The 19,487-nt window shown below is 32.2% G+C and overlaps 1 protein-coding gene across 1 annotated transcript; it reads right to left on the bottom strand.

The window, feature by feature from the left end:
- Nucleotides 1–474: 474 nt before the first annotated feature.
- Nucleotides 475–2,069, bottom strand: LOC125192350 (putative GATA transcription factor 22). Its single transcript, XM_048089892.1, has 3 exons — nt 1,741–2,069; nt 1,306–1,662; nt 475–1,100 (listed from the first exon to the last, which is right to left on the bottom strand). The coding sequence occupies exons 1-3, from the start codon at nt 1,918–1,920 to the stop codon at nt 774–776; spliced, it is 864 nt and encodes a 287-aa protein (XP_047945849.1). The 5' UTR covers nt 1,921–2,069; the 3' UTR covers nt 475–773.
- Between the last annotated feature and the right edge of the window lie 17,418 nt (nt 2,070–19,487).

The following is a 19,487-nucleotide window of genomic DNA, read 5'->3' as shown; positions in this document are numbered from 1 at the left end:
TCACATCTTCCATTAACAGTTTTACACTAAAAACCCACACACACACACATACATATTTACATACATATCTTGGTCCACACAAAGTAATACTAATATTGCCAGAAACACATATATACAACAAAAAAACAGCTAGTGCAATTATTTCTTTACATAATGAGTTGAATTTGAAAATCCCCAAAAGAAAAAGACAGTATCAATCAATTATTACCTTACTAGCTAGATTTTTATTATATGTTTGTTCTTTTTATCTATGGAGCATTTGGGATTATTTTAGCCTCTCCCAATGATCTCCATGTACAATATATTAGTAATATATTTATTTGACATGACAAGAATTCGATGATCAACAATCACCTCGGTCAAGGCTGCAAATAGAATTTGTTCTATCACTTCTTGTTCCGTACAATAATGTTAATTGAATAAACAAAGAAAATGGAGCCCAAAAAATGAATGAATTAATTAAAAATATACATATTACAGACATGAATATTGATTGAATATTCAAATTAAAACATAATAAGTTGGGATAAATATGTGAACAAGAGATCCATATTAGGTTATCAACTTGTCCCAAGAGGTTTTACAAATTAAGATCACCACACAAATTTATTATGCATGATTTCTTATTAAATATGGAGAAAAAAAGACACATGAATAAAGTCTCACTCACTTGATCTCCTAATCTAGATCCATCACAAAAAAAAGAGAGCACTCCCACACATTAATTAACCCTAATCTGATTAATTGGATCCCAAATTTGAATTGAAAAAAAATCAACCATTAACGAGGCCAGAAGATAGAGCCATGAGCAAGAACGCAGCATCCTTCTCATCCTCTGGAAACACTCTGTGAAACGCCAAATTCTTGCTCAAATTTATCAAAAAATCCTCGAAACCAATCCGCTTCTGCCCGTTCCCACCTGAACCCGCCACAGTCACTGCTGTCTTGCAGCGTTTCTTCAGCGGTGACGCGGCATGCCCGCTCTTCCTTTTCTGCTGCAGTTTGATCTTCGCCACCGGCTCCTGACTGGCGCCGTTAGCAGCTGCAGCCATGGCGCGCCTGGCCTTCCTCTGCCTTATACCACATGCGTTGCATAACGACTGCAAATATACATACAAAAATACAAATTAATAATATATATATTTTTTTAATTTGGTTTATTAGGAAATTATTATCTTAATTAGGGTTAGTTATCAAATTTATCCCAAACTTTTCAATTTGTTTAAAGATCACGGCATACTTAATTAATAAATTTGATTAACTAATTATCCCACTCTTTGATTAACAAAAAAGGTATTTAATTACCTTAGGGCCTTTGGGACCACTTCTCCATAAAGGGGTCTTGGTAGTGTTGCAGTCGGAGCAAACCCTAATTGGACTGTTGTTGTTGTAAGAGGAGCTGTTGCTGCTGAGATCAGTCTCCACAGATGACGACGAAGGCTGCTGCGCCGTTGTTGTTGTCTTAACCACAGCAGCACGATCATGATCCGTCTTCTTCATCTTCTGCATCACCCTCATCTTCGAAGACATCCATCTCATAGGGTTGCTGCTATTTTGAAGCTCATCACTTTCCTTCTTCCATAGGGTTAGATTTAGGCTGCTGTCGTCCGCGCCTTTCGTCTCGTATGCTGATCCGCCGTGGTACCCATAGTTCTGATCACCCTAAAGATAAAAAAAAATTAAACTCATATCACAATCAAATTTAAATTTGAAAAAAAAAGAATTTTTTTTGGTACGTACCGCTATATGATGGCTAGGTTGGTATAGTTGGTGGTGATCATAGAATCCGGCGTGATCCCGGGTTGGATCAAAGAAAAAATGGCAAGAGACAGAAGAGGAATGATTTGGGAGAAAGGGCTGCTCATGATCATTGTCAATTTGGTGCATAGGAAAATGTGAAGGGGGGGAGTTTAAGTTCATTTTTGAGTAAGAAAACAAAAAAGACTAGTTAAGAAATGCTTTTTTTTTTTCTTGATCCAATTCGAGGAAAAAGGAAGTGGTATGTTGTGTTGATTGAAGGGAAGGGAAGGCAGTGGTTGATGTGTGTGTAAAAGGGCGTAATAAGGTGAGGTTTAGAGGGTGTTATAAAGGGAAGAGGGGGAAATTCAGGCAGGCTTTCACGTGACTTCATGGCAACCAAACAAACAAGTGTAGTAAAAAGACAAAAGGAAAAAGGAAGGAGTCGAATGCTACCACACGACCATTTGCACAGAACCCTATCTTTTACAATTGTCATTCTATTTAGTAGTACTCATAAATCAAATGATTGTGTAGTTGATTAGTGAAGGAAATCTAAAAATATGTGATTAGCTTCATGTCCACATGTGATGACTCCTTCTAATCGTCCTCTCTTAATTCTAATCCATCAATTTTATGAGGGATCGAGTGGCTAATTCTTTTTGCATCCTTGTTCATAATATCCATTCCTACTCTAATAGTTTACTCTAGTTTTATGGAGTATATAGCTATAACAACCTTAATACAATTACAAACTGTAATTTTGTATCTATGAAGGTGTTTGATTAATATAAAGTCATGGTATTGGTGTAGAAATATATAAAGAATGACTGAACCGGAGAGTAATAAAAAAAATCCTAGTTTTTGAAAATGAAAATATTCCTATTAATCAAAATATGAGTTCCAAGCAATGAAACCCACTATTAGGTGGTTAGGAAACCCTAGGGCGTCAAAAGTAAATAAAACGAAACTAGGAAATTAAATTAAATCCAAAAAATAGTAAATTGTCTATTTTGCCCTCTAAACGATTTCGGGTCACCATGCAAATTTCACGTCATTCCGACATTGTTCTCCGTATCGGCAATTTTGACGTCAACAACGTCGGCCATCGCCTACGTACGTCACCAACTCGAACAGTTAAATGCAGTAATTTTCATAGTAGTATTTTTTAGTTTTCACAAAAAAATATGAGTTTTTATGTTAAATGATTAACCACGGGATGCGTTATATTGCTAACTTTTTAAGTTGCTAATTCATCAATGCAGTGTATTAAACATGTCAACACAATACATTGAAATGTCAACAAAATTATGTGTTGATATATTAATGTCATTGTGTTGACATTTTTAATAAACTGCGTTGATGAGTTAGCAGAGTTAGCAACTTAAGAAAGTTAACAATTGATCACACCCCGATTAACCACCATGTATATAAATAATGGATTTGTACGTGCATCTTGAGATAGTTATGTTGCATGGAGGCGGCATATTGCAATAATGTTAGTATTATGAACCCTCGCCAGGCAAAGGACAGCGACGCCTCTCCCCACAATCATTTTATTTTTAAACTTTTTCATTCATTTATAGTATATCAAAATGGCCTCATTTATTTACTGTTATGTTCAATATATACGTGATCGTCTTTATCGTACATGGTCGAAAACCGCTATTAATTTATCTTTTGTAAAATCACATCATCACTTGGTCCATTCCAGAATTTGAAAGAAGGAAATACAAAATATAAGAATAATCATGTCTATTAATGTATTTTAGTTTAGGGAGAGGTCTGAATATTCTGACAGTCGAAATAAGTGCTATGAAATAGTAATATTATTTGTTACATAATGCAACGCCAATGCGCAAGTATATACTAATAATGATAGGAGGGAACTAATTAGTTTGGTAAACTAAAAACTTGCGACCTATTTTAATTTATATAACGGACTATAGGGATGTAATCAAATGAAAACTCTAAATATTATACAAACTCAAAACTATGATCTGGACCATTGAAAAATGTTAACAGATCACAAAAAAGCATCAATAGGAAAATGTCAACAGAATTTCAACGATAGTCAATGATTGATGTTGTGTTGATATTGTGTTTATAATGTGTTGACATTAAAATCTTGAAATTTTACACTGTGTTAATATTGTATTGAAACTATGTTGAAGTTGTGTTGAGGAGTTTAGAGTTTGTACAATATACTCCCCCCGTCCCATTAAATATGCAACATTTGAGAATCTGCAAGGATTTTAATAAAGAGAGTAAAGTAAGAGATGAAAAAGTAGAGATAGAGATGTTTCCATTTTAGGAAACGTTTCATTTTTAATGGGACAAACTAAAAAGGAAAATGTTTCATTTCTAATGAGACAGAGGGAGTATAAATTTTCATTTTATCACTACCCAGGGACTATAAATATAAAAATTGTGGCTAAATTTTACGATGAGTTCCAGTAGTAAACATCGACGATGTCGAAGACGTTTTCTATGTCACAGTGATTTGAAATTCGTATAGTGCACGCAAACCAAGTAGAGTGTCCCTAGAGTTTTCTAGGCACTTATAAATAGCGGATGTCTTTGTTTTAAATTAATTTTCTAATTATTAATAATATTTTCATTTAAAAAAAAGGATTTCTCTGATTTACTTACCAGTTAAAAAAAAAGTCATTCTCTTTACATTTCTGGATTAATTGGTATCACGATCCAAGTTGATTATCAATGGCTGAAAGTAGACATGGTGGTGGCGTTACATTGTTTATGGTGGAGGCTGCATGACATCATGGCATGTGTGACATCGAGAACGATGATCTAAGAATGTAGGTTCGAGACCTCCAACGACGAATGGCACAACTGAAGACCTCAATCAAGGAAAACTTGGATTCAGATCTTTCCAATCATGACGATGCTGACAATGATAACCCCTTTTGCTTGTGCGAAGGATCATGGGTGTGGGTACTGCATTGTAGGATCGTCCTAGTGTGTGATATCGACATGCGGATTGAGATTCTAGAATTTTATGGTAATACTCTTCCTGGTGAGTTTATTGATTAGTTAAATACTATAGAACGCGTTTTTGATATAAAAAAATCAGTGATAGCAACAACGTCAAATTGGTTGCCATTAAATCGAAGAAACATGCCTGAATTTGGTGGAACATGTTAAAAGACAAGGAGCGAAGGAAAGAGAAACAAAAATTCAATCTTGGAATAATGTTACTTCAAAAAAAATTTCTTCGTACACTTTACACATGATATGTTTACTGAATACCAATGCTTGTAAGCAGTGTGATCTATTTGTGGAGGATTTTACTAATAGTATTATGTTCCTTATTAATGGTCTTACTTCACTTTTACTACTTCTGGTAATGGACATCACATTCCACTAACTAATATCACTCACATTTTATTATGAAACTAATGTTCAATGTTAGGATCCACATTTCACTAACTTTTTCAATTTAATTTCCTCTACATTTCTTAAAATATGTGTCCGAACAAAGTGACACAGATAATGAGGGACGGATGGAGTACATAATTTTAAAAGAAATTTGATTTTTTGATTTTTTTTCAGTTTTTTTACGTCTAAATTGTATCGAAAAACAGAAATTTTCCACAAACTTTAAATCGGCCAATCTGAAAAACCAAAAAAACAAACCAAATTTTAAGCATGTGCCTCTCAGAGTCCAGAACATGTTGAACTGAGCTTGCAAATTGCATTCGAAAAACTCAGAGTCCGTGAAGATGAATTTGGATCATATAAACCGCATGCTTTGCTTGACCCGCCTTGCGGCATGTGGGAAAGGAAACACAGACCTCATTTTTTTAGATTTAAAATTTTCTAATCCTTATTCCATCCAGCTTTCTCCATAACTTTATAAAATCTATCAAGCTCAAAATAGAGATTCCTAATCACAATCATCTCTCAATCCTAATCCTGGCTAGTCAGCTTCCATGACACAACTATATTTGGAGAGGGAAATAGACAGAATTCCAAAGCTAGATCAGGATTGACTTTCAACATCGTTTGTCCGCTGTCGAGAAATTTGTACACAATTTAGATTTTATTTCTAGAAAAGAAAAAGATTGACTGAAATGAATTGATTTACATTGTATATTTTTTATATGAATTTATCATATAAATGTTATATAACAGCATGAGTTTTAATGACTAAATAGCGAAGAATGAAACTCATCTTTATTAGAAAAGAAATTCTTATTTAGAATTGGTTTAATTTCAAGGGGATCCAAAATGATGAAATTAGTTTATTTTTAAAGGATGTAATTAAGGAGTAAAAGATACAGAATACTACTCCATCAAATAACATGATTCTGTCCAGACTTCAGAGCAATGCAAAACTTCAATTATTCAATATGAATTCCAACGTTGTTTTGTTTTCCACAAACTTTGAGTCTATTTTCTACTCCATTAAATCGTGTGCAAAAGCTTTAAAATAGAATCTCAATTATTTTAACAACATCACGAGGAAGCAAACCTTGATGTCCAATCTATTTTATCGCTCTGGTCTCCAAATTTGTCGCCAATTTTTTTAAAAAATATGCTTATAAACTTAATAACAAAAAAAAAGGAAAAAAAAAAAAAAACTAAGAGTTGCTGGGGTGGTAATGTAATTTCTAAGGGGAAAATATCTTCTATAGTGTCCTTTTCAATAACATTGAGATTTTTCATTTTTGGTAATATTTTGTAGACAATATTCCAACATTATCATCTATAGTGTCACGAGTCTTGATTCTCTTGAAGAAACTAATTCGGCAGAAGATTGGGATGAAGAAAATAGAAATCGAAAAGAACGAATAGAATAATGTTGGAATAATACAATAATAGAATAAGTCTGCTTGATTTTTACATGAAAGCTCTATTATTTGAAATAAGTTAAACCTAGTACTACTACTAAGGGGATAATAGAAGGCACATTGGTCAAAGCCTCTATATGGCGAAAATCCAATGGAAAACCACCTTATAAGAAAAATAGTACTTGGCCTTAGGCAATACTACATTAATATACATACATGATACATTCTTGGGGTCTAATGCTTTTCGGCTTTCAAGTTTATCGTTTGTCGTCAAATATGACTGTCGATCTGTGCAATGTGTACATTGTATGTGCATCGCACATAGTGCGTATTGTTCATGTGTATATGTGGTGTGTGTTTGTATGTGTGATTGTGTGTGTTGTGTATGCGCAGTATGCGAGTAATGTGTGAAGATATTCAATTCTATAATTATTTAGAATTCCAAATATAGAATATGAAATTTAAATTGTGGAATTTAGTGATTCGGAATTGTAATTAAATTTCAAATTCAAATTTTTTATAATACTCAACATTATATTTAAATTTATAAACTCTAGTTTCAATTTCACACCATAAATTTCTTACATAGCCTTAAGAAATTCGAAGATATTTAGCATTAGTATGACCACAAGTGGAATAAATCTATGTTGGGGCTTTGAAGCCCAATAAGAGAAGCACAAAATATTCCTCAACAGTTGTAAATACTATATATATACCAATTTACATAAATATAAAAATCATAACATTACTGAAAAAAATGTCAAACATTATGGCACCACGTACATTACCAGTACATATGGCGGTTTTAAATGTAAGATCGTTGATTCACCTTCTCTACGCAACTTCTTCTCATTAAATTTGTTGCCTTTCGAATTTGCAAATTTTTGTAAAATTGCAAAATATTTTCAAGATTGGTGCCTCTCGAATTTGCAAATTGTCGTAAAATCTTAGAGAATATTTTCAAGATCGTGTAAAGCTATCAAAGTTCAAGTGGAAACAAGTATGGGTCCACGAAAAGGCAAGGCCAGGTACTCTTTGATCACGACAATTGTTAATCTTTTAATTAATGGTCGTATTGAAGAGACATCAATTAGAGTTATTTCCACATATATATGATCATGTTAAATACTAATTTAAGTCGAAAAAAGAGAAAAATGTAATAATCCATTACATATTTGTCTTTTCTATATTTATGATTAGTTATTTTTATTCTTTACATATATCCTGATTCAATCAAAACAGAACCTCGTCCATTATAGTTGATGTGTGACGAATATATGAGACAAAATTTAGGAATATCAATCTGTTTCTCCAGCGCCAGTAAATAATTTAATTTCTTTAAAATACTACTATATCCAGATATGAACGTTAGAAGACTTAACACGCAGTTTCCAATACGGTGGCTAGATTTATATATGTATATTTGAAAATGAATTATTTTGTATTGCCAGCAGAGATCAATTTGTATTACTGCTTAGTTTTAGTTAATTCGACTTATTCACAATGCTCAAATATGATTTTGAGTAACATGACTGATGTTAAATAATTATAGATTAGAGTTGTTCCTAATTTTTTCTAAAAAATCGATGAAGATAATATTACTATGTCTTCCAAAAATGTAATTCGATTCTGTATGTCACTGTTTATTAGACGATATATATAAACGAAATCTTACAAATATATATGCCCATTAATTTTTGTTGACACCTGGAATATGATATGCATGTTAGCAAATCTATACACCATACAACACAGTATATAATTTAAATAAAAATAAATAAATCGAAAGAAAAGGGGTGAATGATTAGACTCAAAAACTCGTGTGGATGAGATTTGTGTACACTGTTTGGAGTGTGACAGAAATAAAAACAGGAATTATTAATATATGGGACTTTCTTGTTTATTATGTCAACACCCTCTTATATATGAAACCCTACTTGCATGGCCCTTAACTATTAGTAGTATTTTTGTTTTCGTTAAGTTTACTTTATTTCTGATCCAACTATAATAGCTAGCTATTTCCGACCTTATGTTTTTATTATATTTGATGTTTTGATTAAAAAGGGCGCTGAGATCCCTTCAATAATTAAAGGGAAAAAAATAAAGTAAGTAATTAGGATGGGAGGACATGTAGTGCCAATATATCCCATCATTTTTGAAAATATTCCTGGATTCAGAAAATAATTTGGTGGCCTGATCAGTTTTGGCTTATTTGATCCATTTAAATTTTCTGAAAAAACAATTGCAATAAAGTATTACTAATATTCAATCAATATATATAGTTGTTTAATAAAGTAGTACTTACATAGATGATGGTAATTGTAAAACACTCCCGTGTTATGAATGAGTTGAAGTTGTTATGATTATTTTAGAGTTGTAAGAAAAATAAGTAATGTAGTGTGTATATTGAAGAAGAGGATAATAGTAGGAGTATTAAGAAAGAGAATGAATGATGAAGGGATGGGCTACGTATGCGAATTAAGAGTCACTCCTGCAGGGTGGAGACAGGGATGGTGACATGCATGGGCCAAAAATATTATCACGTTCACTGTCAGAAATTTAAGGTACGTCCAAATGCAGGTTGTTTTCAAATTGCTGCCTCAAATCTTTGGGGCCATTTGCCTCTCAGCTACAAGACACCTTTTGCAATGTCAACTAGGCCCCACCTCTCTCCTCTTAAATTTTTCATTTTTTTCTTATTAATTACTTATATATGCCTCATCTCTTCTCTTCTTACTCTATAATAAAATCAAACGTGTGCATAGGATTCTCAATCTAGCTATGCAGATATTTATATGATTTAGGTATCTATTCTATTTTTATCATTTTTGTGACTATATATAGATATATTACCTGTCCTCGCAGAGCTCGACTCAATTCTATTTTTACCCTATATCCTTTCAACAAAATTATTATTCTATTGTAATTCAAATAATATTACTACATATTCGACAATGCTAGAGGAATGAACACTATTTTCAGATCTATTCTCGATTCTATACATGATATTTTTTCATTAAGAAATCATCGGTTTTAGCTAGAGACATTTGTTTGGTTTGATTTAATGTTCGGATAAATAACTCAAGAGATTAATACAGAAAAAAATATTCACTATGAAAATATTGGAGATTTTTTGTTTAGAAGAAACATAGTATCATATAAAGAATAAGAATACAAAATATAAAAATTCTAAATTTTATAACAGATTAACAATAACATATATATATATGATGAATAAGAAATTCGATAACATTCAACAAGTTATAAGTAACATGTTAAGTCATCTATATAGATGATATGATTATTATAGGAAGAATTTGTTTTCTGAATTTGATATGATGGTCTTGGAGCATTAATTGGTAGAGTATTTTCTCGATATTGAGGTACTTGGATAAGGTTGATGACTCTTTTGAAGCAAAAGAAGTATGTTCCGTAGCTATTAGGAGAAACAACGATGTTAAATTGATACATAAAATGAATAATGTAAAATTAGCTAAGGGAGATTTTAATGCATAACCGACATGCATGTTGATCATCTTTCGACTGCCCTTAATTTGAATTGTGGGATACTTAAAAGTAAGAGTGGGACATGGAGTCTTCTTGCTTCAAAAATGGGCATCTATTATAGATGTGGATTAGGCAATTTCCCTCTTAATTAAGTGCTTAACAAATATTTAAGGGGTGAAAAAGTGGATTAACTGAAGTGTTATGGATTTGCAAGTTTTCCACCTTTGTCGACATGTCAAATATTTCGTCATAATAAGACTGGAACCAATATTTTCTCATTCCAAAAACTTAGCAAAAGTAAATGAACTAATTTTGAGGAATTGACCAAAATAGCAATAATGGACAGGGGAATATATATAATTGTTAAAATTGGTTATGCGATTCTTTTGAACGAGGAGACTTCGCTATTCCCCCACTGGAACAGGGGCATGCGTCTGAGGAGCTTAGCAAAAAGCATTAGGCAAGTTGAGTATTGGTGTGTGTTTGTTATTAACAGTTTTTGTTTTGATAAATTAATACTAATAATTATTATTGATATTACCATTGTTTTTTTATTTTGATAAAATAATACTCCCTCTGTCCCCCAAATTTTGTCACAGTTTGATCAGACACGGGTTTTAAGAAAATGTAATGGTAGGCGGGTTAAAAAAGTTGGTAGAGTGTGACTCATATTTTTAAAGTATTAATTTTATAATAAAATGTGGGTGAGAATAAGTTAGTGGAATATGAGGTCTACTAGTAAAAAGTGAAATATGACAAATTTTGTGGGACGGACGAAAATATAAAGATATGACAAAATGTCAGGGATGGAGGGAGTATCAAATATGTGAATAAGTATAATTTTAAAATCAGGAATAATACATTTAAGAAAAAATAGGTAGTAAAAATTACTGAAAATTTGCACTATTTTTGGTAAAACTCTTATTATTCTCTTTAGTTGATAAAAGAATAAATCAAATATGGATCATATTATTTTCACAGTACGCTAAAATGCTTCTGTCTTGTTATTATAAAATGCAAAAATGGGCCTGATTTGATTGGGCTTTCTCTTGTACATAACAGAGGCGAATACCGAGGGCTGATTGGGCTTTCTCTAGTTTATATATATGTCTACAAAAAAATAGTAGTACTAGTTTTAATAATTGACGATAATAATTTTAACAAAATTAGCAGAGAGAAAAAGAAATTGAACTAATGTTAATGAAAAATAAAACTCCTATAAAACTATTTTATGTGGATATAGATAGTATATTTTATTATAGTTTTCAAGAGGAAGAAATTTAAGAAAAAAATGTCAGGTACAGTATATTACTATCTCTGTAAAATATACTATCTCCGTCCCTAAAAATTTGATACAATTTACTATTTTGGTCCGTCCCTGAAAATTTGATACACTTCACTTTTACCATTTTTGATAGTGGACCCATATTCCACTAACTCATTCCTACTCACATTTTATTATAAAACTAATACTTTAAAAGTAGGACCCACATCCCACCAACTTTTTCAACTCACTTTCCATTACATTTCTTAAAACCCGTGTCGGGTCAAAGTGTAGCAAATTTTGGGGGACGGAGGTAGTATATTATTAAAAATAAAAAATATGACTCAAATCAATGTTCGTTTTTCATATTAGACCGCTTACAAATGATATGCAGCGTATAAGACATACGTTTGGTTTGCAAGATTATATTAATAATTAAATATATATTATGTTTTGTTCATGAAATTGAATTTTAAATTTAACTTTAGATGGATAATCGCGTGATAATTAATAATAGTTATTCCTTCCAACTAAAATAATCTAGCTCACAACTTAATCCTAGATAAATTATAATAATAAAAATTAGTCATGTCAACTGAACGACGTCATAGTAATATATGTACTATTAATTGAATTGCGCTCGTGTTTGGGTACGATTTTGAAATAAAAAAAATCAAATATTTGTTTTTAAAGTGATTTTATCCTGTATATTTATCAGGAGTCGGGACAAAAGATGAGAACGTTTTGTATTATCTGAAGTTCATTTTACAATTATGCATTATTTCTGTTTATATTTGTGTTTAAAAATTTAACCTTCCATGACAATGAATGTCACGTAGCTAGACTATATAGCGCAGTAGCCCATAAATTTACTAATGACAGACTTGAAAATGGGGGAAAAGAGCCCTACTAATATAAATAAACCGACAATTTGTCCATGATCACCCAATAATTCTGCAACTTACCTGCATGGTAAACATATTTTTGTGGCTCAAGAACTTAGTAAAAATATGAATTAAAAAAATTATCATACAATAATTTGCTGGTCTGGGCTACGGTTGATTAGGCTTTGCATATTTGGGGCCAACAAGTTATAGAATTGCTTAAACGCGCCTATGATAGGTTTCAACAAATCAGCAATTTTGTAACAAAGCCCAAAAAGTATTTTATATTGAACAATTAAAGTATCTAAAGATGCATATCCTTACTCAAAAACCTATAGTATAAAATAAATTGCAGTAAAATTATAAAATTTGATGAAATTATGATTTGTCCCATAATTTTAACAATCATTTGGAAAAAAAACTATGACATTTAGAATTGATCATAATTACCCCCAAATTATTCAGTTGCCTACGTACTCTTATAATATACTGTATTATTGTAATTGTGTTTCGCTCACACAACCTCATTTTTTTGCACGAAGAGATGACATTATTTAACTTACTGATAATAATGTTCACATATAATATCTTAGTTATCATATCGAATACAATATCATCAAAAACAATTATATTGATGTCAAATAGTAATTGCGAATAAATCCAATATGTTTTTTTTGGACTAATTTTATAAATCGTTTGTTGGACCAGAATATGAGCAAATTTAATGATATTTTCGGCAAGCACTAATTTATATTTTGTTATGGACAGAAATGAATTTTAATAATATTATTTGATCCATTGATTAGAAGTGTAAGAACATCTTTAGATCGCAAACGAAACTAAGTTGTAAGTATATAAGATGTGAGGATATGATGATTGTTTCGCCTACTAATATTTGAAGATTAGATATACATACTACAAAATAACAAAAAACGAAGTAAATACAAACAACTAATTGTGGTTTTCTGAATATGGGACCATAGTTTGTGGGGCTGGGGAAATATCAACTATTGCTCTACAACACTCTAAAATGCAGAGAAAATTAGTAGGTATATAATTTATTTTTAATGTTTTCGAGGGAAAATTATTTTTAATCGGAGTTTACTATTGAATTAACAACATCTTTTACTAGCTAAAACAGTAAATAATGTAGAAACAATTTTAAAAAGTAAGTGAAAAGAGGTAGAGGGAAGAGATATGATGGTAGACTAAGGTAAAAGGCATTAAAGTAAGAAATAATAATGAGAAGAAAACGACAATGGAATGAATAATACGAGCTAGTTTTGCGCCCATCCTTTCAATCTATCATTTCATTTTCAATCAAAATTATCATTAAAAGCAACACCAAAATTTAGACATAGACCACACTATCCGCAGCTTCTTTAATGTCCATACACCAATCCTAAATTATTAATACGTTCGTGCAACAAAATCAATAACATGTTTTCGAACGATTCATTCATTTAAGAAAATTACAGAAGAACTTGTCGGTGTATACTCAACAATATATTTAAATTTGAGGGACCAAATCAGTTTTATTCACAGGTAGTAACAAATACTAACAATAGACAAAATAATGAAATTTTAAGTTGTTTCACATTTTCTCGAAAGGACATAAACTATTCCATTGGCCCGTCATTTAAAAAACAATTAATTAATTAATAAGTAAGTTAAGAAATTGATGTAGAGCTCACGAGAAATTATTAGTTTGCTCCGTGAACGTCACTTTAATTACTCGAATAAAATCTTGAAATCCACAAAATCATATTATATGCTTATATTGGAATTTACACTTTTAATATGCTTTACAAGATTATATTTACACTATCTCAAGCCACAACTCTCACTTTCCCTCATAAAATAAAAAGATTATTGTATAACACTATTTCGATCTCATTGGTCTACTTATAAGCTTAGAATTTTATAGAGGTAGTTTTATCTTCATCCGAATTTTGTCACTGGAGTAGTATTTATAATTCAGAACTTAAAAGTTAGATTTGGGGTGCTGGATAACCAGGTCAGTACTACTACCTTCGTCCCCCAAATTTTGACATACTTTGACCCGACACAGGTTTTAAAAAATGTAATAGAAAGTGAGTTGAAAAAATTGATGGGACATGAGTCCTACTTTTAAAGTATTAGTTTTATAATAAAATGTGAGTAGGAATGAGTTAGTGGAATATGAGGTCCATTATCAAAAATGGTAAAAAGTGAAGTGTATCAAATTTTCAGAGACGTATCAAAATAGTAAATTGTGTCAAAATTTGGGGGACGGGGGTAGTATATCTTATAATACAATTTCTAGAAATGGATCAATTAACCGCTCATATATTCTGACCTATTTCTAGAAATGGATCGATTAACCGCTCATATATTCTGACCTTTTCAACACAATTATCAATTTAATTATGCAATTAACTTGTTAAATAAGTGAGAGGGAGAGAGAGAGAGAGAGATTGGGTGCTCAAGAATAGCTAGGGAGATGCAATGTTTGGAGCTTGCTAGATTCGGAACTCAAGAAAGAGTTTTGACTTCTTAGTGAGTAAGCATGGATAATGATGCATCAACTTATAGTCATTTAACTAATGCTTACTAATTATGCTTTGGTGGATCTGAAACTAAGTTTAATAATATTTTATTTTGCAATGCCTATCATCAGCAAACTGTTATAATCAAGTTATATTAAAATATATATGTATGCATCCTTCATATCTCTTTCTTTTTATTTTCCTTTTCCGCTTCCGAGAAAAAATAATTACACTTGATTGAATGAATTGTGATCTTAAGTTTTGTCCAAAAGCAGCTCTCAGCTTGTCTGTCTGCCATCAGGTTTAAGTTTCGGTTGAAACCATAATGTTTTGTTGAATCTATGTACAAATTAAGTATATAATGACTTTCGTTTACAATAATCTGTTAACCATTTAGTTTTAATAATTTTCTATCATATCTAGAATTATATTTCCTAGAGTGGCTAGAATTAGGATTCTTTATTTTAAATGGTTATAATAATTTTCTATCATATCTAGAATTATATTTCCTAGAGTGGCTAGAATTAGGATTCTTTATTTTTCTTACAAATGGAGGTACTCTTTTACTTGTAAAAGTAATATGAAAAATTATATAGTGAAATCTTTGGCTTGACATCACTCCAGTTGTTCGACTTCAAACAACTGGTATCAAGGGCCTAAGGTTCAAGAGATAGAATTCACGATGGTGATCGATGAAAAAATTGCTATGGAGAAATTTGACGGATCTGATTTCATATTTTGGAAAATACAAATCAAGGATTACTTGTACGATAAAGATCTGTGACAACTTATAAAACTCAAAGCTGGAAAGATAGAATAAGACAAGTAGAAGCTATTGGGAAAAAAAAAAAAACGATGAGCACGATTCAACTATCGTTGTCCAATGATATGATGTACCATATGACAATAACATCGGCGACGAATGAGATTATGAAGACCTTGTAGATGATGTATCAGAAACCATCATTGAACAGGTTGTTTAATTTTATAATACAAGAGGGAAAACCAGTGCAACAACATCTCAACGAGTTTCACATTATTACGGCGCAACTGAATTTAGTTAATATAAAAATTGTTGAATATCAACTAAGTTCAATTACAAAGTAATGGATCTGATAGTTGGTGAAGAAATTCACAAGAAAGAACCATTCAACTCTGAGTACGAAACATAGAGACGGATCGAATGGAAAGCAGATCATAGAAGATCAAAAATACAGAGAAAGAAGTCAATCCAAGAGAGATTTGAATCAAATTAAATGTTGGAATTGTGATGAGTTTTAGCACTTCAAAAATCCATGTGGGAAACCTAAAAATTTACAAGAATGAGGTTCAGAAAAACAAGACATCAAACGCTACCACGTCTGATGACGATGGCGAGACGTTGGTCTTAAATGTGAGTAGTCCGATGGAATTGTGAGTATGAGATACTGGAGCATCGTTCCATTTATTCAACAACGTAGATATAATGGAAGACCACATTTCTGAAAAATTTGGAAAGATACATCTAGCTGATATCATGCTCTTGTATAGCGTAGAAATTGAAAAAGTAAAGGTAACGACATCCAATGGATCTATGATAAAATTGAATGGAGTCAGACATATTCGCGAATTACAGGGAAATTTATTTTCGATTGGCCAGCTTGATGCAGAAGGGTACATGCAGCAGAAAATCCTATTGATAGGGGCTATGTTTACTACATTTTGCTTAAAAGTAGTACTCATTCCATCCCACTCAAGATGACCACATTCTTGAGTGGCCCGGAGTTTTAGGTGGAATAGTTGATTTTGATAAAATAGAGTGAAAAAAGTGATTGAATATTTTAATGAGAGATGTGAGAGAGATTTAATTCCAAATATAGAAAGTGGACATCCTGAATAGGACAAACTAAAAAGGAAAGATAGACATCTTGAAATGAGATGGAGGGAGTATATTTTCATATAATTAATAGTGGCTTTACATGGTAATTTATGTTAAATTTGGACATATACAAAAATTTTAAAAAATAAAATCTCTAAAAAATTGGTTTTAGGGGCTAAAGCCCCTTGTTAGCTACACTTGTGTCCGCCTATGGGTACATGACGATGTTAGGCTGCATCAATGGGAAGAATACCAAGGAGAGATATGATAGTTAGCTCAAGATGAGGAGGATATGTTGTATATGACAATCAACTTTGGAGTGATGGAAAGGAGATGTATAACTCGGAAAAAATGATTTTTCATTAAAGATCTAGGTGAGGCTAATCAAATTTTAGATATGTGAATTAAGTATCATAAAGTGTGAAGACTTAGAAATGTGTGATATCTCACAATCCAACAGATCCAGAGGATTCAACTAGTTCACAAAGGTTAGAAGATCATGAAACTATCAAATAGGGGTCGTTGGGTGCACTCTATTTCTTCAAAACCTCAACCCACTATACTACAACTAGCACAGGGAAGTAAAGGATCGATCCCACGAGGACGGACGTGTTACAAAACTGCATTTGGGATGTTTTGGGAAAGGGGGTTGGCTGCTGCCACGCAATTTGTGGGTCAAGTACTGAAACTACTGGGTCTGGGAGATTTAAACTACTTTACTCTACCTACTGGGTCTAAGAAATGATAACGTACGGAACATGCATGACTTAGAGAAACAAATCATTTGAAAGTTTTATAACAACTGGAGTTAAACTGACTAGAACGACTTTCCTAATTTAGACAAACAAAAGTAAAGCAAATAGTGGGGACCAATTTCCTTAAACGACCAGGGTCTGGAAAAGCATGCAGAAAAGTAAAAGACATGCAGAAAGTACTGACAGAGTCTGGGAGAACATGCAGAAAGTACTGACAAAAACAGATCTGATTCTAACTACCAACAAACTTCATCTCTTTGGGAATCAAACGAGAATAGCATATAAAACAGAGCATTAAACACCATGAAAACAGAGCAAACTTCAGATCTGAACTTAAAACGAGAAATTAAAGCTGAAACTAACAAATCTACACTACTGGATCTAGCAGATGAAGAAACATAAAGTAAATAGCCATAATCATGCATAATGTAAACAGCAAACACCAGATCTACGAAACTTCGACTCAAATCCACCACGAGTCAACAAATCCAAACATCTCTATATGTAAATCCACAGCCTCCAACAACAAACCAACATATCTAAGCTCCAAACATCCAACAATCAACAAGAACGAAAGCGAAAAACAATAAATAAACATCAACTCAGCGAGATCCAACAAAAACCAACATAAACTTCCATAATAACGAGAAATAGTTCAGATCCAGCAAATCCAAGTCAGAAATTAGAGTTACGAAACTTAAAACCAACAAGTACTTGAAATGGAAGCAAATTAAACAAAGCAAGGTAAATATTGTTTCTTCGCCTTCACAAGGCGGTGTTACACGACAACAATATGATGAGAACCACGACGACGGCCAGAAATCACCCCATCTCCAAGTGCGCAGCAAGTGAAACGAGTTTGAAGTGTGAAAAACAGGAATGAAACGAGGAGCCTCCAAAAGTGAGCTAAGAGAGTGTGCGTAGAAGTCCTCCTTCCTCCTTAAGGTTGAGCTCTTTATATAGGTGAGGCTCTGATCCCTAGGGCATCCTTTTTGTGATTTGACGCTTGTGTCCTTGAATAAGATGCTCTAAAATATCTGCTCTTTGCTCCTTTATGCTCCTGTCGTCAACTTCTGATCCTTCAGGTCTGAACGACGACATCTGAATTTCACTTCAATTTCATCTCTTTTGCATCTGCCAGGTCAGGTAACAACAACTCCTTGTGCCGGCAGATTTATTACGCACCTGAACTTAGAAATATAGATTAGCGCCCCAAATGCACAGAATTTTAACCCAAAACCAAGGCATGAAACGGGTCTTATCAAAGTGACAGATAAATTAGCGGCTTGCATTAATAAGATTCTTGGAGGATATAACTCGAGTAGTTTTGGGTTGGTTTAAGTTCGAAGCAAGTAAGTGTGTTTGTTGATACTCAATTTAAGATGTAGAAAATGAAATGATGAGAAAATCTTGTATAAAAAGGCAAATTAGACTCCACGAGTATCGGAACTTTATTATCACCAGTAAGGTGTAGATCAAAATTGTCGTACCAATCATCATATTGCAGGTACACATATTATTAGACAAAGTTAATGTCAGTTCTCCTTCGTGAGCTCTCACCTAAAATAAGAGCAATTATAACTTATTCAATATTGTTTAAAATTAAGTAAATAATATTCAATATTGTTTAAAATTAAGTAAATAATATTTAATATAAATAAATAATTAAATTGTGGTTAGAGTTGGAAAATGTGCACGTATAAGAGATGAACTCAATAAATTGTTAACTCTTTTTATAAAGTTAACTAGAGCAAGGCGTAATCGTTATACTAGTATATAAGTGATTTGCTTGAAAGTATATCTTTTTTTTTTGTTAACTAAGGCATCCAGAGCTTGAAAACAAATCAAAACTATCGAATATAAGAATCGCATAATTAGGGATATACTCACTCCGTCCGCCATTAGGAGTCCCATTTATGGGTGGCACGAGTTTTAAGAAATGTTAAGAAAAGTAAATGGAAAAAAGTTAGTGGAATAGGTGTCCCATTTGTATTATTAGTTTTAAATAAAAAGTGAGTAGAATGAGTTAGTGGAAGGTGAGACCCTATTACTATATATGGTAAAATTGAAATGGGACTCTTATTTGCGGACGGACTAAAATAGAAAAACGGAACTTCTATTCGCGGACAGATGGAGTATA

The sequence above is a fragment of the Salvia hispanica genome, chromosome 6 (assembly GCF_023119035.1).
Source record: "Salvia hispanica cultivar TCC Black 2014 chromosome 6, UniMelb_Shisp_WGS_1.0, whole genome shotgun sequence".
Taxonomy (NCBI): Eukaryota; Viridiplantae; Streptophyta; class Magnoliopsida; order Lamiales; family Lamiaceae; genus Salvia; species Salvia hispanica.
The sequence above is the reverse complement of the archived record's forward strand: the minus strand, read 5'-3'. Positions and strand labels throughout refer to the sequence as shown.